Source organism: Salmo salar, chromosome ssa22 (genome assembly GCF_905237065.1).
Source record: "Salmo salar chromosome ssa22, Ssal_v3.1, whole genome shotgun sequence".
Classification (NCBI taxonomy): Eukaryota; Metazoa; Chordata; class Actinopteri; order Salmoniformes; family Salmonidae; genus Salmo; species Salmo salar.
Genome location: NC_059463.1, coordinates 63,456,513 through 63,478,227, shown reverse-complemented (window position 1 = coordinate 63,478,227; position 21,715 = coordinate 63,456,513). Strand labels below are relative to the sequence as shown.

Sequence of the window (21,715 nt, the reverse complement as noted above, 5' to 3'; positions counted from 1 at the left end):
CTCCAGTTACAAGGTATCTGTAGGAATATGGAAGATAATGTCTTTATTAGACTTTTACATCACCAGGTCATTGTGGATTACTAAAGTATAATATCTCTTATAACAAATCATGATAACATTGGATAGATAGATGCATGTGCACACACATGATAATGTGTAGGATCATATCAAGGATAGCGTCACAAATGAAAACCACATGAAGCTTGATGATTTAAAAAACGAAACAATATTTAACCTTTATTTAACTAGGCAAGTCAGTTAAGAACAAATTCAATGATTTACAATGACTGCCTACCCCGGCCAAACCCGGACGACACTGGGCCAAATGTGCGCTGCCCTGTGGGACTCCCAATCACGGCTGGTTGTGATACAGCCTGGATTCAAACCAGGGACTGTAGTGACGCCTCTTGCAGTGAGATGCAGTTCCTTAGACCGCTGCGCCACTCGGGAGCCTGAGTGGATGTAAATAAATGTAAATAGCGGAGTAACGAGTGGGGTATTTCTTGTAATTTATTTATTTTATTCTTTGACGAAGAAAAACAAAAGCTAAGTCTAAGGGAGTTATACTCCGGTCTAGTAGGTGGCGGTAATGTAACATTTATTGGATACCAACCTCCGTTAAAGCTCACGGAGAAGAAGGGCCAAACCGCGTGTGACGCAGAAAGGAGGAACCGATAACAAACAAACGGGAACAGTCACGTAGAGGAGGTGAGTGGCTGCGTTAAAGGACAAACAGCTCAACAATTACACGGTGGAAGATATGTTTAAATAAACTTAACATGTGTCGTAAAGAGTCTGTCTGAAGTACGAACACAATGTAAATGCAAAGCGAGCTGTTGTTGTGGTTTCCGTCTCTAACTAGATGTATTTTCTGACAGCGCACTTCGGCCTAACAGGCAGTATGCGGGAAAGCCACAGGATTTCATTATTCATTTGCCAGTGCAGATTTATTCTCGAAAGAAATCTGGAAATATATTGCCCTCACATTTTTAGATGATGTTATAAAATTAATCTCGTCTTTGTTTTGGTGTAGCTTCCCAGTTAGCCTGTTAGTTCACTATATCCACTGGTATGTTATGGTCGGTGCTGTTCCTAATGTATTGGCGACCCGACGTGGTCCGGGTTCATGTGGGAAATAACTTCCCAGTTAGCCTGTTAGTTCACTATATCCACTGGTATGTTATGGTCGGTGCTGTTCCTAATGTATTGGCGACCCAACGCGGGCTCCTGGGCGGTGAGGTCCGGGTTCATGTGGGAAATAACTTCCTAATTCATAGCTACTATCCTAGTTTGTTGTGGTTGACATTTTTTACTTTGATGACATGCTGTAAATCTGCTGAGGGTGTTTGGTTGTGTGTGTGTTTACCCTTGCGAGCTACATTAGCATGTTTTGTTAACACACTATGCTGGAAGTTGGTTGTGAAAGATAATGAATTGTCAGATCACATTTTATTGGTCGCATACACATATTTATCAGTTGTTATTGCGGGTGGAGCTAAAATGCTTGTTCCTACCTCCAGCAGTGTAGCTTAAATAAAATGGTGAATTGTTATAGGCAACAATACACACATCTAGAAGTAAAATAATGGAATTAAGAAAAATATAAATATTAGGGTTTTCCTTTATTTTCTAAATTGTAGAATAATAGTGAAGAAGACAACACATATGGAATCATGTAGTACCCAAAAAAGTGTTATACAAATCAAAATATATTTGAGATTCTTCAAAGTAGCCACCCTTTGCCTTGATGACAGCTTTGCACACTCTTGGCATTCTCTCAACCAGCTTCATGAGTCACCTGGAATGCATTTCAATTAACAGGTGTGCCTTGTTAAAAGTACATTTGGGGAATTTCTTTCCTTCTTAATGCGTTTGAGCCAATCGGTTGTGTTGTGACAAGGTAGGAGTGGTATTTCAGAAGATAGCCCTATTTGGTAAAAGACCAAGTCCATATTATGGCAAGAACAGATCAAATAAACAAAGAGAAATGACAGTCCATCATTACTTTGACTGACCTTCACATGTTAATCTGGAACATTTCAAGAACTTTGAAAGTTTCGTCAAGTCTCAAAAACCATCAAGCGCTACGATGAAACTGGCTCTCATGAGGACCGCCACAGGAAAGGAAGACCCAGAGTTACCTCTGCCGCAGAGGATAAGTTCATTAGAGTTACCAGCCTCAGAAATTGCTGCCCAAATAAATGCTTCACAGAGTTCAAGTAACAGACACATCAACATCAACTGTTCAGAGGAGACTGTGTGAATCAGGCCTTCATGGTCGAATTTCTGCAAAGAAACCACTACTAAAGAACACCAATAAGAACAAGAGACTTGCTTGGGCCAAGAAACACAAGCAATGGACATTAGACCGGTGAAAATCTGTCCTTTGGTCTGATGAGTCCAAATTTGAGATTTTTGGTTCCAACAGCCGTGTCTTTGTGAGACGCAGAGTAGGTGAACGAATGATCTCCGCATGTTTGGTTCCCAGAAGCATGGAGGAGGTGGTGCTTTGCTGGTGACACTGTCATTGATTTATTCAGAATTCAAGGCACTCTTAACCAGCACGGGTATAAACAGCATTCCGCAGCGATACGCCATCCCATCTGGTTTGGGCTTAGTCCCACTATCATTTGTCTTTCAACAGGACAATGACCCAACACACCTCCAGTCTGTGTAAGGGCTATTCATTAAAATCACAATTTAACCAACACCCATCTCTTTTTGAGATTACCTGGACCTACCTTTTGGTTTTTAAGTGTTCAAGTATTCATGCCATTACCCTGAGGAAAGCACAGTGATGCCGAAACGTTGGTAAATACCCCCAAAATCGTGGGAGTTTATATATGGAGTGTGCGGCTTTCTTTATTTTGATAGTTTATTCGCTGTTAGTCAGCGCCTCCACACAAACAACTTTTTCTGGGTGTGTGCCAGCTCATGTTTTTTAATCAAGTATTGAAACCAAACCATATGGATTCGAATGAACAGTATTTTAATAAACATAAAGGTGAATGTAAGAGAATAATAATTTCATTCTAAATAGGTCAGGAGCCAGACAAGGGAGCCTGAGAAGGATCTAAATTAATTATTTAGGCTATATTATTTCAAGCCTATAATTTACAAACGAAAACCAACTAAATGTTTTAAGAGATCAGATTTTTAGTTTAAGTACTTTGCTACAATGACACACTTATCTACTCGCCTCGGTCCTTTCTTTTAGCATGTGCACACAGCATGCTTTTGGGATACGTGACTTTTCAGATACCGCAATAATTCTTTAGTTATGAACACTACATCACCGCACTCCTTCTTGCTCATGGTCCTCATCTTTGCAAGTCACCTTGATTTAGCACCTGTGTGTTTCTTTAGGAAAGTATTTAGTGAACTCCATGACAGTAGCTAAAGCAAGGGGCTATAGCAAGCACACAAGTAGACTACAGATGCATGCTGGGGCGGGCATGCCATGAGGTCCTGAAGTGAGTTGCTACTGGAGCGAAATTGGAGCAGGTGAGAAAGCCGATGAGCCATCCTTTGAGAATCCTGCTCCTCGCTCTGCTCCAGCCCCGCTCACATACTCTGGTAATACCCTAGGGTTATCTGTGTGTGTCTCTCAGGTTGTAGGTTTAGTGATCTGACTATGTATGTGTCTCTCTCTCTTGTAGGAACACGTGGAGATGAGTAGTAATGAGTGTTTTGGATGCGGCCGCACCGGCCACTGGATCAAGAACTGTCCCAGCGCTGGGAGGGGACGGAGCAAGGGCCGCGGGAGGGGGAAAGGTAAGGTATTGACTACATTACAGGGTAGTGATCAATAGACAGGGTAAGGTACTGACTACATTACAGGGTAGTGATCAATAGACGGGGAAAGGTATTGACTACATTACAGGGTAGTGATCAATAGACAGGGTAAGGTACTGACTACATTACAGGGTAGTGATCAATAAACGGGGAAAGGTACTGACTACATTACAGGGTAGTGATCAATAGACGGGGAAAGGTACTGACTACATTACAGGGTAGTGATCAATAGACGGGGAAAGGTAAGGTACTGACTACATTACAGGGTAGTGATCAATAGATGGGGTAAGGTAAGGTACTGACTACATTACAGGGTAGTGATCAATAGACGGGGTAAGGTATTGACTACATTACAGGGTAGTGATCAATAGATGGGGAAAGGTACTGACTACATTACAGGGTAGTGATCAATAGATGGGGAAAGGTACTGACTACATTACAGGGTAGTGATCAATAGACGGGGTAAGGTAAGGTACTGACTACATTACAGGGTAGTGATCAATAGATGGGGAAAGGTAAGGTATTGACTACATTACAGGGTAGTGATCAATAGATGGGGAAAGGTACTGACTACATTACAGGGTAGTGATCAATAGACGGGGTAAGGTACTGACTACATTACAGGGTAGTGTTCAATAGACGGGGTAAGGTACTGACTACATTACAGGGTAGTGATCAATAGACGGGGTAAGGTAAGGTACTGACTACATTACAGGGTAGTGATCAATAGATGGGGAAAGGTACTGACTACATTACAGGGTAGTGATCAATAGACGGGGTAAGGTAAGGTACTGACTACATTACAGGGTAGTGATCAATAGACGGGGAAAGGTACTGACTACATTACAGGGTAGTGATCAATAGATGGGGAAAGGTACTGACTACATTACAGGGTAGTGATCAATAGACGGGGAAAGGTAAGGTACTGACTACATTACAGGGTAGTGATCAATAGACGGGGAAAGGTAAGGTATTGACTACATTACAGGGTAGTGATCAATAGATGGGGAAAGGTAAGGTATTGACTACATTACAGGGTAGTGATCAATAGATGGGGAAAGGTACTGACTACATTACAGGGTAGTGATCAATAGACGGGGTAAGGTACTGACTACATTACAGGGTAGTGATCAATAGACGGGGAAAGGTACTGACTACATTACAGGGTAGTGATCAATAGATGGGGAAAGGTACTGACTACATTACAGGGTAGTGATCAATAGACGGGGAAAGGTAAGGTACTGACTACATTACAGGGTAGTGATCAATAGACGGGGAAAGGTAAGGTATTGACTACATTACAGGGTAGTGATCAATAGATGGGGAAAGGTAAGGTATTGACTACATTACAGGGTAGTGATCAATAGATGGGGAAAGGTACTGACTACATTACAGGGTAGTGATCAATAGACGGGGTAAGGTACTGACTACATTACAGGGTAGTGATCAATAGACGGGGAAAGGTACTGACTACATTACAGGGTAGTGTTCAATAGACGGGGTAAGGTACTGACTACATTACAGGGTAGTGATCAATAGACGGGGAAAGGTACTGACTACATTACAGGGTAGTGATCAATAGACGGGGTAAGGTACTGACTACATTACAGGGTAGTGATCAATAGACGGGGAAAGGTACTGACTACATTACAGGGTAGTGATCAATAGACGGGGTAAGGTACTGACTACATTACAGGGTAGTGATCAATAGAGGGGGAAAGGTAAGGTACTGACTACATTACAGGGTAGTGATCAATAGACGGGGAAAGGTACTGACTACATTACAGGGTAGTGATCAATAGACGGGGTAAGGTACTGACTACATTACAGGGTAGTGATCAATAGATGGGGTAAGGTAAGGTACTGACTACATTACAGGGTAGTGATCAATAGACGGGGAAAGGTAAGGTACTGACTACATTACAGGGTAGTGATCAATAGACGGGGTAAGGTACTGACTACATTACAGGGTAGTGATCAATAGACGGGGTAAGGTACTGACTACATTACAGGGTAGTGATCAATAGAGGGGGAAAGGTACTGACTACATTACAGGGTAGTGATCAATAGACGGGGTAAGGTACTGACTACATTACAGGGTAGTGATCAATAGACGGGGTAAGGTACTGACTACATTACAGGGTAGTGATCAATAGACGGGGAAAGGTACTGACTACATTACAGGGTAGTGATCAATAGACGGGGTAAGGTAAGGTACTGACTACATTACAGGGTAGTGATCAATAGACGGGGTAAGGTACTGACTACATTACTGGGTAGTGATCAATAGACGGGGAAAGGTACTGACTACATTACAGGGTAGTGATCAATAGATGGGGAAAGGTAAGGTACTGACTACATTACAGGGTAGTGATCAATAGAGGGGGAAAGGTAAGGTATTGACTACATTACAGGGTAGTGATCAATAGACGGGTAAAGGTACTGACTACATTACAGGGTAGTGATCAATAGACGGGGAAAGGTAAGTTTGACTACATTACAGGGTAGTGATCAATAGACGGGGTAAGGTAAGGTACTGACTACATTACAGGGTAGTGATTAATAGACGGGGTAAGGTACTGACTACATTACAGGGTAGTGATCAATAGACGGGGAAAGGTACTGACTACATTACAGGGTAGTGATCAATAGACGGGGTAAGGTACTGACTACATTACAGGGTAGTGATCAATAGACGGGGTAAGGTACTGACTACATTACAGGGTAGTGATCAATAGACGGGGAAAGGTACTGACTACATTACAGGGTAGTGATCAATAGACGGGGAAAGGTACTGACTACATTACAGGGTAGTGATCAATAGATGGGGAAAGGTACTGACTACATTACAGGGTAGTGATCAATAGACGGGGAAAGGTAAGGTACTGACTACATTACAGGGTAGTGATCAATAGACGGGGAAAGGTAAGGTATTGACTACATTACAGGGTAGTGATCAATAGATGGGGAAAGGTACTGACTACATTACAGGGTAGTGATCAATAGATGGGGAAAGGTAAGGTACTGACTACATTACAGGGTAGTGATTAATAGACGGGGAAAGGTACTGACTACATTACAGGGTAGTGATCAATAGACGGGGTAAGGTAAGGTACTGACTACATTACAGGGTAGTGATCAATAGACGGGGAAAGGTAAGGTACTGACTACATTACAGGGTAGTGATCAATAGACGGGGAAAGGTACTGACTACATTACAGGGTAGTGATCAATAGACGGGGTAAGGTACTGACTACATTACAGGGTAGTGATCAATAGACGGGGAAAGGTAAGGTATTGACTACATTACAGGGTAGTGATCAATAGATGGGGAAAGGTACTGACTACATTACAGGGTAGTGATCAATAGATGGGGAAAGGTACTGACTACATTACAGGGTAGTGATCAATAGACGGGGAAAGGTAAGGTATTGACTACATTACAGGGTAGTGATCAATAGATGGGGAAAGGTACTGACTACATTACAGGGTAGTGATCAATAGACGGGGAAAGGTACTGACTACATTACAGGGTAGTGATCAATAGACGGGGAAAGGTAAGGTACTGACTACATTACAGGGTAGTGATCAATAGACGGGGTAAGGTACTGACTACATTACAGGGTAGTGATCAATAGATGGGGAAAGGTACTGACTACATTACAGGGTAGTGATCAATAGACGGTGAAAGGTACTGACTACATTACAGGGTAGTGATCAATAGACGGGGTAAGGTACTGACTACATTACAGGGTAGTGATCAATAGACGGGGAAAGGTAAGGTACTGACTACATTACAGGGTAGTGATCAATAGACGGGGTAAGGTACTGACTACATTACAGGGTAGTGATCAATAGATGGGGAAAGGTACTGACTACATTACAGGGTAGTGATCAATAGATGGGGTAAGGTAAGGTACTGACTACATTACAGGGTAGTGATCAATAGATGGGGTAAGGTACTGACTACATTACAGGGTAGTGATCAATAGACGGGGAAAGGTACTGACTACATTACAGGGTAGTGATCAATAGACGGGGTAAGGTACTGACTACATTACAGGGTAGTGATCAATAGACGGGGTAAGGTACTGACTACATTACAGGGTAGTGATCAATAGATGGGGAAAGGTACTGACTACATTACAGGGTAGTGATCAATAGACGGGGTAAGGTAAGGTTCTGACTACATTACAGGGTAGTGATCAATAGATGGGGTAAGGTACTGACTACATTACAGGGTAGTGATCAATAGACGGGGAAAGGTACTGACTACATTACAGGGTAGTGATCAATAGACGGGGAAAGGTAAGGTACTGACTACATTACAGGGTAGTGATCAATAGATGGGGTAAGGTACTGACGACATTACAGGGTAGTGATCAATAGACGGGGAAAGGTACTGACTACATTACAGGGTAGTGATCAATAGACGGGGAAAGGTAAGGTACTGACTACATTACAGGGTAGTGATCAATAGACAGGGAAAGGTAAGGTACTGACTACATTACAGGGTAGTGATCAATAGACGGGGAAAGGTACTGACTACATTACAGGGTAGTGATCAATAGACCGGGAAAGGAAAGGTACTGACTACATTACAGGGTAGTGATCAATAGACGGGGTAAGGTACTGACTACATTACAGGGTAGTGATCAATAGACGGGGTAAGGTAAGGTACTGACTACATTACAGGGTAGTGATCAATAGACGGGGAAAGGTACTGACTACATTACAGGGTAGTGATCAATAGACGGGGTAAGGTAAGGTACTGACTACATTACAGGGTAGTGATCAATAGACGGGGAAAGGTACTGACTACATTACAGGGTAGTGATCAATAGACGGGTAAGGTAAGGTACTGACTACATTACAGGGTAGTGATCAATAGACGGGGAAAGGTACTGACTACATTACAGGGTAGTGATCAATAGACCGGGAAAGAAGGTACTGACTACATTACAGGGTAGTGATCAATAGACGGGGAAAGTTACTGACTACATTACAGGGTAGTGATCAATAGACGGGGTAAGGTAAGGTACTGACTACATTACAGGGTAGTGATCAATAGACGGGGAAAGGTACTGACTACATTACAGGGTAGTGATCAATAGACGGGGAAAGGTAAGGTACTGACTACATTACAGGGTAGTGATCAATAGACGGGGTAAGGTACTGACTACATTACAGGGTAGTGATCAATAGACGGGGTAAGGTAAGGTACTGACTACATTACAGGGTAGTGATCAATAGACGGGGAAAGGTACTGACTACATTACAGGGTAGTGATCAATAGACGGGGAAAGGTACTGACTACATTACAGGGTAGTGATCAATAGACGGGGAAAGGTACTGACTACATTACAGGGTAGTGATCAATAGACGGGGAAAAGTACTGACTACATTACAGGGTAGTGATCAATAGACGGGGAAAGGTACTGACTACATTACAGGGTAGTGATCAATAGACGGGGAAAGGTACTGACTACATTACAGGGTAGTGATCAATAGACGGGGAAAGGTACTGACTACATTACAGGGTAGTGATCAATAGACGGGGAAAGTTACTGACTACATTACAGGGTAGTGATCAATAGACGGGGAAAGGTACTGACTACATTACAGGGTAGTGATCAATAGACGGGGAAAGGTAAGGTACTGACTACATTACAGGGTAGTGATCAATAGACGGGGAAAGGAAAGGTACTGACTACATTACAGGGTAGTGATCAATAGACGGGGAAAGGTACTGACTACATTACAGGGTAGTGATCAATAGACGGGGAAAGGTACTGACTACATTACAGGGTAGTGATCAATAGACGGGGAAAGGTACTGACTACATTACAGGGTAGTGATCAATAGATGGGGAAAGGTAAGGTACTGACTACATTACAGGGTAGTGATCAATAGATGGGGAAAGGTACTGACTACATTACAGGGTAGTGATCAATAGACGGGGAAAGGTACTGACTACATTACAGGGTAGTGATCAATAGACGGGGTAAGGTACTGACTACATTACAGGGTAGTGATCAATAGACGGGGTAAGGTACTGACTACATTACAGGGTAGTGATCAATAGACGGGGAAAGGTACTGACTACATTACAGGGTAGTGATCAATAGACGGGGAAAGGTACTGACTACATTACAGGGTAGTGATCAATAGACGGGGAAAGGTACTGACTACATTACAGGGTAGTGATCAATAGATGGGGAAAGGTACTGACTACATTACAGGGTAGTGATCAATAGACGGGGTAAGGTAAGGTTCTGACTACATTACAGGGTAGTGATCAATAGACGGGGTAAGGTAAGGTACTGACTACATTACAGGGTAGTGATCAATAGACGGGGAAAGGTACTGACTACATTACAGGGTAGTGATCAATAGACGGGGTAAGGTAAGGTACTGACTACATTACAGGGTAGTGTTCAATAGACGGGGTAAGGTACTGACTACATTACAGGGTAGTGATCAATAGACGGGGTAAGGTAAGGTACTGACTACATTACAGGGTAGTGATCAATAGATGGGGTAAGGTAAGGTATTGACTACATTACAGGGTAGTGATCAATAGATGGGGAAAGGTACTGACGACATTACAGGGTAGTGATCAATAGACGGGGAAAGGTACTGACTACATTACAGGGTAGTGATCAATAGACGGGGAAAGGTAAGGTACTGACTACATTACAGGGTAGTGATCAATAGACAGGGAAAGGTAAGGTACTGACTACATTACAGGGTAGTGATCAATAGACGGGGAAAGGTACTGACTACATTACAGGGTAGTGATCAATAGACGGGGAAAGGAAAGGTACTGACTACATTACAGGGTAGTGATCAATAGACGGGGTAAGGTACTGACTACATTACAGGGTAGTGATCAATAGAGGGGGAAAGGTACTGACTACATTACAGGGTAGTGATCAATAGACGTGGAAAGGTACTGACTACATTACAGGGTAGTGATCAATAGACGGGGAAAGGTACTGACTACATTACAGGGTAGTGATCAATAGATGGGGAAAGGTAAGGTACTGACTACATTACAGGGTAGTGATCAATAGACGGGGTAAGGTACTGACTACATTACAGGGTAGTGATCAATAGACGGGGTAAGGTACTTACTACATTACAGGGTAGTGATCAATAGACGGGGAAAGGTACTGACTACATTACAGGGTAGTGATCAATAGACGGGGTAAGGTACTGACTACATTACAGGGTAGTGATCAATAGACGGGGTAAGGTACTGACTACATTACAGGGTAGTGATCAATAGACGGGGAAAGGTACTGACTACATTACAGGGTAGTGATCAATAGACGGGGAAAGGTACTGACTACATTACAGGGTAGTGATCAATAGATGGGGAAAGGTACTGACTACATTACAGGGTAGTGATCAATAGACGGGGTAAGGTAAGGTACTGACTACATTACAGGGTAGTGATCAATAGACGGGGAAAGGTACTGACTACATTACAGGGTAGTGATCAATAGACGGGGAAAGGTAAGGTACTGACTACATTACAGGGTAGTGATCAATAGATGGGGTAAGGTACTGACGACATTACAGGGTAGTGATCAATAGACGGGGAAAGGTACTGACTACATTACAGGGTAGTGATCAATAGACGGGGAAAGGTAAGGTACTGACTACATTACAGGGTAGTGATCAATAGACAGGGAAAGGTAAGGTACTGACTACATTACAGGGTAGTGATCAATAGACGGGGAAAGGTACTGACTACATTACAGGGTAGTGATCAATAGACCGGGAAAGGAAAGGTACTGACTACATTACAGGGTAGTGATCAATAGACGGGGTAAGGTACTGACTACATTACAGGGTAGTGATCAATAGACGGGGTAAGGTAAGGTACTGACTACATTACAGGGTAGTGATCAATAGACGGGGAAAGGTACTGACTACATTACAGGGTAGTGATCAATAGACGGGGTAAGGTAAGGTACTGACTACATTACAGGGTAGTGATCAATAGACGGGGTAAGGTACTGACTACATTACAGGGTAGTGATCAATAGACGGGGTAAGGTAAGGTACTGACTACATTACAGGGTAGTGATCAATAGACGGGGAAAGGTACTGACTACATTACAGGGTAGTGATCAATAGACGGGGAAAGGTACTGACTACATTACAGGGTAGTGATCAATAGACGGGGAAAGGTACTGACTACATTACAGGGTAGTGATCAATAGACGGGGTAAAGTACTGACTACATTACAGGGTAGTGATCAATAGACGGGGAAAGGTACTGACTACATTACAGGGTAGTGATCAATAGACGGGGAAAGGTACTGACTACATTACAGGGTAGTGATCAATAGACGGGGAAAGGTACTGACTACATTACAGGGTAGTGATCAATAGACAGGGAAAGGTAAGGTACTGACTACATTACAGGGTAGTGATCAATAGACGGGGAAAGGTACTGACTACATTACAGGGTAGTGATCAATAGACGGGGAAAGGTAAGGTACTGACTACATTACAGGGTAGTGATCAATAGACGGGGAAAGGAAAGGTACTGACTACATTACAGGGTAGTGATCAATAGACGGGGAAAGGTACTGACTACATTACAGGGTAGTGATCAATAGACGGGGAAAGGTACTGACTACATTACAGGGTAGTGATCAATAGACGGGGAAAGGTACTGACTACATTACAGGGTAGTGATCAATAGATGGGGAAAGGTAAGGTACTGACTACATTACAGGGTAGTGATCAATAGATGGGGAAAGGTACTGACTACATTACAGGGTAGTGATCAATAGACGGGGAAAGGTACTGACTACATTACAGGGTAGTGATCAATAGACGGGGTAAGGTACTGACTACATTACAGGGTAGTGATCAATAGACGGGGTAAGGTACTGACTACATTACAGGGTAGTGATCAATAGACGGGGAAAGGTACTGACTACATTACAGGGTAGTGATCAATAGACGGGGAAAGGTACTGACTACATTACAGGGTAGTGATCAATAGACGGGGAAAGGTACTGACTACATTACAGGGTAGTGATCAATAGATGGGGAAAGGTACTGACTACATTACAGGGTAGTGATCAATAGACGGGGTAAGGTAAGGTTCTGACTACATTACAGGGTAGTGATCAATAGACGGGGTAAGGTAAGGTACTGACTACATTACAGGGTAGTGATCAATAGACGGGGAAAGGTACTGACTACATTACAGGGTAGTGATCAATAGACGGGGAAAGGTACTGACTACATTACAGGGTAGTGTTCAATAGACGGGGTAAGGTACTGACTACATTACAGGGTAGTGATCAATAGACGGGGTAAGGTAAGGTACTGACTACATTACAGGGTAGTGATCAATAGATGGGGTAAGGTAAGGTATTGACTACATTACAGGGTAGTGATCAATAGATGGGGAAAGGTACTGACGACATTACAGGGTAGTGATCAATAGACGGGGAAAGGTACTGACTACATTACAGGGTAGTGATCAATAGACGGGGAAAGGTAAGGTACTGACTACATTACAGGGTAGTGATCAATAGACAGGGAAAGGTAAGGTACTGACTACATTACAGGGTAGTGATCAATAGACGGGGAAAGGTACTGACTACATTACAGGGTAGTGATCAATAGACGGGGAAAGGAAAGGTACTGACTACATTACAGGGTAGTGATCAATAGACGGGGTAAGGTACTGACTACATTACAGGGTAGTGATCAATAGAGGGGGAAAGGTACTGACTACATTACAGGGTAGTGATCAATAGACGTGGAAAGGTACTGACTACATTACAGGGTAGTGATCAATAGACGGGGAAAGGTACTGACTACATTACAGGGTAGTGATCAATAGATGGGGAAAGGTAAGGTACTGACTACATTACAGGGTAGTGATCAATAGACGGGGTAAGGTACTGACTACATTACAGGGTAGTGATCAATAGACGGGGTAAGGTACTGACTACATTACAGGGTAGTGATCAATAGACGGGGAAAGGTACTGACTACATTACAGGGTAGTGATCAATAGACGGGGTAAGGTACTGACTACATTACAGGGTAGTGATCAATAGACGGGGTAAGGTACTGACTACATTACAGGGTAGTGATCAATAGACGGGGAAAGGTACTGACTACATTACAGGGTAGTGATCAATAGACGGGGAAAGGTACTGACTACATTACAGGGTAGTGATCAATAGATGGGGAAAGGTACTGACTACATTACAGGGTAGTGATCAATAGACGGGGTAAGGTAAGGTACTGACTACATTACAGGGTAGTGATCAATAGACGGGGAAAGGTACTGACTACATTACAGGGTAGTGATCAATAGACGGGGTAAGGTAAGGTACTGACTACATTACAGAGTAGTGATCAATAGACGGGGTAAGGTACTGACTACATTACGGGGGTAAGGTAAGGGTACTGACTACATTACAGGGTAGTGATCAATAGACGGGGAAAGGTACTGACTACATTACAGGGTAGTGATCAATAGACGGGGAAAGGTACTGACTACATTACAGGGTAGTGATCAATAGACGGGGAAGGTACTGACTACATTACAGGGTAGTGATCAATAGAGCGGGGAAGGTAAGGTACTGACTACATTACAGGGTAGTGATCAATAGACTGGGAAAGGTACTGACTACATTACAGGGTAGTGATCAATAGACGGGGAAAGGTAAGGTACTGACTACATTACAGGGTAGTGATCAATAGACGGTGAAAGGTACTGACTACATTACAGGGTAGTGATCAATAGATGGGGAAAGGTACTGACTACATTACAGGGTAGTGATCAATAGATGGGGAAAGGTACTGACTACATTACAGGGTAGTGATCAATAGACGGGGAAAGGTACTGACTACATTACAGGGTAGTGATCAATAGACGGGGTAAGGTACTGACTACATTACAGGTTAGTGATCAATAGACGGGGTAAGGTACTGACTACATTACAGGGTAGTGATCAATAGACGGGGTAAGGTACTGACTACATTACAGGGTAGTGATCAATAGACGGGGTAAGGTACTGACTACATTACAGGGTAGTGATCAATAGACGGGGTAAGGTAAGGTATTGACTACATTACAGGGTAGTGATCAATAGATGGGGTAAGGTACTGACTACATTACAGGGTAGTGATAAATAGACGGGGAAAGGTACTGACTACATTACAGGGTAGTGATCAATAGACGGGGAAAGGTAAGGTACTGACTACATTACAGGGTAGTGATCAATAGACGGGGTAAGGTAAGGTATTGACTACATTACAGGGTAGTGATCAATAGACGGGGAAAGGTAAGGTACTGACTACATTACAGGGTAGTGATCAATAGATGGGGAAAGGTATTGACTACATTACAGGGTAGTGATAAATAGACGGGGAAAGGTACTGACTACATTACAGGGTAGTGATCAATAGATGGGGTAAGGTAAGGTACTGACTACATTACAGGGTAGTGATCAATAGACGGGAAAAGGAAAGGTACTGACTACATTACAGGGTAGTGATCAATAGACGGGAAAGGTACTGACTACATTACAGGGTAGTGATCAATAGATGGGGAAAAGGTACTGACTACATTACAGGGTAGTGATCAATAGATGGGGAAAGGTACTGACTACATTACTGGGTAGTGATCAATAGACGGGGAAAGGTACTGACTACATTACAGGGTAGTGATCAATAGATGGGGAAAGGTACTGACTACATTACAGGGTAGTGATCAATAGATGGGGAAAGGTATTGACTACATTACAGGGTAGTGATCAATAGACGGGGTAAGGTAAGGTATTGACTACATTACAGGGTAGTGATCAATAGACGGGGAAAGGTACTGACTACATTACAGGGTAGTGATCAATAGACGGGGTAAGGTACTGACTACATTACAGGGTAGTGATCAATAGACGGGGAAAGGTATTGACTACATTACAGGGTAGTGATCAATAGATGGGGAAAGGTACTGACTACATTACAGGGTAGTGATCAATAGACGGGGAAAGGTACTGACTACATTACAGGGTAGTGATCAATAGACGGGGTAAGGTACTGACTACATTACAGGGTAGTGATCAATAGACGGGGTAAGGTACTGACTACATTACAGGGTAGTGATCAATAGACGGGGAAAGGTAAGGTACTGACTACATTACAGGGTAGTGATCAATAGACGGGGAAAGGTACTGACTACATTACAGGGTAGTGATCAATAGATGGGGAAAGGTAAGGTACTGACTACATTACAGGGTAGTGATCAATAGACGGGGTAAGGTAAGGTATTGACTACATTACAGGGTAGTGATTAATAGACGAGGAAAGGTATTGACTACATTACAGGGTAGTGATAAATAGACGGGGAAAGGTACTGACTACATTACAGGGTAGTGATCAATAGACGGGGAAAGGTACTGACTACATTACAGTTTAGTGATCAATAGACGGGGTAAAGGTAAGGTACTGACTACATTACAGGGTAGTGATCAATAGACGGGGTAAGGTAAGGTATTGACTACATTACAGGGTAGTGATCAATAGACGGGGAAAGGTAAGGTACTGACTACATTACAGGGTAGTGATCAATAGATGGGGTAAGGTATTGACTACATTACAATGTAGTGATCAATAGACGGGGAAAGGTACTGCCTACATTACAGGGTAGTGATCAATAGAGGGGGTAAGGTACTGACTACATTACAGGGTAGTGATCAATAGACGGGGTAAGGTAAGGTATTTACTACATTACAGGGTAGTGATCAATAGACGGGGAAAGGTAAGGTACTGACTACATTACAGGGTAGTGATCAATAGACGGGGTAAGGTAAGGTACTGACTACATTACAGGGTAGTGATCAATAGACGGGGAAAGGTACTGACTACATTACAGGGTAGTGATCAATAGACGGGGAAAGGTAAGGTACTGACTACATTACAGGGTAGTGATCAATAGACGGGGAAAGGTACTGACTACATTACAGGGTAGTGATCAATAGACGGGGAAAGGTACTGACTACATTACAGGGTAGTGATCAATAGACGGGGAAAGGTACTGACTACATTACAGGGTAGTGATCAATATACGGGGAAAGGTACTGACTACATTACAGGGTAGTGATCAATAGATGGTGAAAGGTAAGGTACTGACTACATTACAGGGTAGTGATCAATAGATGGGGAAAGGTAAGGTACTGACTACATTACAGGGTAGTGATCAATAGACGGGGTAAGGTAAGGTACTGACTACATTACAGGGTAGTGATCAATAGATGGGGAAAGGTACTGACTACATTACAGGGTAGTGATCAATAGATGGGGAAAGGTAAGGTATTGACTACATTACAGGGTAGTGATCAATAGACGGGGAAAGGTAAGGTACTGACTACATTACAGGGTAGTGATCAATAGACGGGGTAAGGTAAGTTACTGACTACATTACAGGGTAGTGATCAATAGACGGGGAAAGGTACTGACTACATTACAGGGTAGTGATCAATAGACGGGGAAAGGTATTGACTACATTACAGGGTAGTGATCAATAGATGGGGAAAGGTACTGACTACATTACAGGGTAGTGATCAATAGACGGGGAAAGGTAAGGTATTGACTACATTACAGGGTAGTGATCAATAGACGGGGAAAGGTACTGACTACATTACAGGGTAGTGATCAATAGACGGGGAAAGGTAAGGTATTGACTACATTACAGGGTAGTGATCAATAGACGGGGTAAGGTAAGGTACTGACTACATTACAGGGTAGTGATCAATAGATGGGGAAAGGTACTGACTACATTACAGGGTAGTGATCAATAGACGGGGAAAGGTAAGGTACTGACTACATTACAGGGTAGTGATCAATAGACGGGGAAAGGTAAGGTATTGACTACATTACAGGGTAGTGATCAATAGATGGGGAAAGGTAAGGTATTGACTACATTACAGGGTAGTGATCAATAGATGGGGAAAGGTACTGACTACATTACAGGGTAGTGATCAATAGACGGGGTAAGGTACTGACTACATTACAGGGTAGTGATCAATAGACGGGGAAAGGTAAGGTACTGACTACATTACAGGGTAGTGTTCAATAGACGGGGTAAGGTATTGACTACATTACAGGGTAGTGTTCAATAGACGGGGAAAGGTACTGACTACATTACAGGGTAGTGATCAATAGACGGGGAAAGGTAAGGTATTGACTACATTACAGGGTAGTGATCAATAGACGGGGTAAGGTAAGGTACTGACTACATTACAGGGTAGTGATCAATAGATGGGGAAAGGTACTGACTACATTACAGGGTAGTGATCAATAGACGGGGAAAGGTAAGGTACTGACTACATTACAGGGTAGTGATCAATAGACGGGGAAAGGTAAGGTATTGACTACATTACAGGGTAGTGATCAATAGATGGGGAAAGGTAAGGTATTGACTACATTACAGGGTAGTGATCAATAGATGGGGAAAGGTACTGACTACATTACAGGGTAGTGATCAATAGACGGGGTAAGGTACTGACTACATTACAGGGTAGTGATCAATAGACGGGGAAAGGTACTGACTACATTACAGGGTAGTGTTCAATAGACGGGGTAAGGTACTGACTACATTACAGGGTAGTGATCAATAGACGGGGAAAGGTACTGACTACATTACAGGGTAGTGATCAATAGACGGGGTAAGGTACTGACTACATTACAGGGTAGTGATCAATAGACGGGGAAAGGTACTGACTACATTACAGGGTAGTGATCAATAGACGGGGTAAGGTACTGACTACATTACAGGGTAGTGATCAATAGAGGGGGAAAGGTAAGGTACTGACTACATTACAGGGTAGTGATCAATAGACGGGGAAAGGTACTGACTACATTACAGGGTAGTGATCAATAGACGGGGTAAGGTACTGACTACATTACAGGGTAGTGATCAATAGATGGGGTAAGGTAAGGTACTGACTACATTACAGGGTAGTGATCAATAGACGGGGAAAGGTAAGGTACTGACTACATTACAGGGTAGTGATCAATAGACGGGGTAAGGTACTGACTACATTACAGGGTAGTGATCAATAGACGGGGTAAGGTACTGACTACATTACAGGGTAGTGATCAATAGAGGGGGAAAGGTACTGACTACATTACAGGGTAGTGATCAATAGACGGGGTAAGGTACTGACTACATTACAGGGTAGTGATCAATAGACGGGGTAAGGTACTGACTACATTACAGGGTAGTGATCAATAGACGGGGAAAGGTACTGACTACATTACAGGGTAGTGATCAATAGACGGGGTAAGGTAAGGTACTGACTACATTACAGGGTAGTGATCAATAGACGGGGTAAGGTACTGACTACATTACTGGGTAGTGATCAATAGACGGGGAAAGGTACTGACTACATTACAGGGTAGTGATCAATAGATGGGGAAAGGTAAGGTACTGACTACATTACAGGGTAGTGATCAATAGAGGGGGAAAGGTAAGGTATTGACTACATTACAGGGTAGTGATCAATAGACGGGTAAAGGTACTGACTACATTACAGGGTAGTGATCAATAGACGGGGAAAGGTAAGGTATTGACTACATTACAGGGTAGTGATCAATAGACGGGGTAAGGTAAGGTACTGACTACATTACAGGGTAGTGATTAATAGACGGGGTAAGGTACTGACTACATTACAGGGTAGTGATCAATAGACGGGGAAAGGTACTGACTACATTACAGGGTAGTGATCAATAGACGGGGTAAGGTACTGACTACATTACAGGGTAGTGATCAATAGACGGGGTAAGGTACTGACTACATTACAGGGTAGTGATCAATAGACGGGGAAAGGTACTGACTACATTACAGGGTAGTGATCAATAGACGGGGAAAGGTACTGACTACATTACAGGGTAGTGATCAATAGATGGGGAAAGGTACTGACTACATTACAGGGTAGTGATCAATAGACGGGGAAAGGTAAGGTACTGACTACATTACAGGGTAGTGATCAATAGACGGGGAAAGGTAAGGTATTGACTACATTACAGGGTAGTGATCAATAGATGGGGAAAGGTTCTGACTACATTACAGGGTAGTGATCAATAGACGGGGTAAGGTAAGGTACTGACTACATTACAGGGTAGTGATCAATAGACGGGGAAAGGTACTGACTACATTACAGGGTAGTGATCAATAGACGGGGTAAGGTAAGGTTCTGACTACATTACAGGGTAGTGATCAATAGATGGGGAAAGGTAAGGTTCTGACTACATTACAGGGTAGTGATCAATAGACGGGGTAAGGTAAGGTACTGACTACATTACAGGGTAGTGATCAATAGACGGGGAAGTAAGGTACTGACTACATTACAGGGTAGTGATCAATAGACGGGGAAAGGTACTGACTACATTACAGGGTAGTGATCAATAGACGGGGTAAGGTACTGACTACATTACAGGGTAGTGATCAATAGACGGGGAAAGGTAAGGTACTGACTACATTACAGGGTAGTGATCAATAGATGGGGAAAGGTACTGACTACATTACAGGGTAGTGATCAATAGACGGGGAAAGGTACTGACTACATTACAGGGTAGTGATCAATAGACGGGGAAAGGTAAGGTACTGACTACATTACAGGGTAGTGATCAATAGACGGGGAAAGGTACTGACTACATTACAGGGTAGTGATCAATAGACGGGGAAAGGTACTGACTACATTACAGGGTAGTGATCAATAGACGGGGAAAGGTAAGGTACTGACTACATTACAGGGTAGTGATCAATAGACGGGGGTAAGGTACTGACTACATTACAGGGTAGTGATCAATAGACGGGGAAAGGTACTGACTACATTACAGGGTAGTGATCAATAGACGGTGAAAGGTACTGACTACATTACAGGGTAGTGATCAATAGACGGGGTAAAGGTACTGACTACATTACAGGGTAGTGATCAATAGACGGGGAAAGGTAAGGTACTGACTACATTACAGGGTAGTGATCAATAGACGGGGTAAGGTACTGACTACATTACAGGGTAGTGATCAATAGATGGGGAAAGGTACTGACTACATTACAGGGTAGTGATCAATAGACGGGGTAAGGTACTGACTACATTACAGGGTAGTGATCAATAGACGGGGTAAGGTACTGACTACATTACAGGGTAGTGATCAATAGATGGGGAAAGGTACTGACTACATTACAGGGTAGTGATCAATAGACGGGGGTAAGGTACTGACTACATTACAGGGTAGTGATCAATAGACGGGGAAAGGTACTGACTACATTACAGGGTAGTGATCAATAGATGGGGAAAGGTACTGACTACATTACAGGGTAGTGATCAATAGACGGGGAAAGGTACTGACTACATTACAGGGTAGTGATCAATAGACGGGGTAAGGTAAGGTACTGACTACATTACAGGGTAGTGATCAATAGACGGGGTAAGGTACTGACTACATTACAGGGTAGTGATCAATAGACGGGGTAAGGTAAGGTACTGACTACATTACAGGGTAGTGATCAATAGACGGGGAAAGGTACTGACTACATTACAGGGTAGTGATCAATAGACGGGGAAAGGTACTGACTACATTACAGGGTAGTGATCAATAGACGGGGAAAGGTACTGACTACATTACAGGGTAGTGATCAATAGACGGGGTAAAGTACTGACTACATTACAGGGTAGTGATCAATAGACGGGGAAAGGTACTGACTACATTACAGGGTAGTGATCAATAGACGGGGAAAGGTACTGACTACATTACAGGGTAGTGATCAATAGACGGGGGAAAGGTACTGACTACATTACAGGGTAGTGATCAATAGACAGGGAAAGGTAAGGTACTGACTACATTACAGGGTAGTGATCAATAG

The 21,715-nt window shown here is 42.9% G+C and overlaps 1 protein-coding gene across 2 annotated transcripts in view; it reads left to right on the top strand.

The window, feature by feature from the left end:
* The first annotated feature begins 555 nt into the window (after positions 1-555).
* The window catches only part of LOC106583855 (CCHC-type zinc finger nucleic acid binding protein), a 51,072-nt gene continuing 29,912 nt past the window's right edge, over positions 556-21,715 (top strand). For both annotated transcript variants that reach the window (XM_045705079.1, XM_045705078.1), the window contains exons 1-2: positions 556-708; positions 3,660-3,774. In XM_045705079.1, coding sequence (XP_045561035.1) covers positions 3,682-3,774 — 93 coding nt within the window. In that variant the 5' untranslated portion in view covers positions 556-708; positions 3,660-3,681. The remainder of the gene's footprint in view (positions 709-3,659; positions 3,775-21,715) is intronic.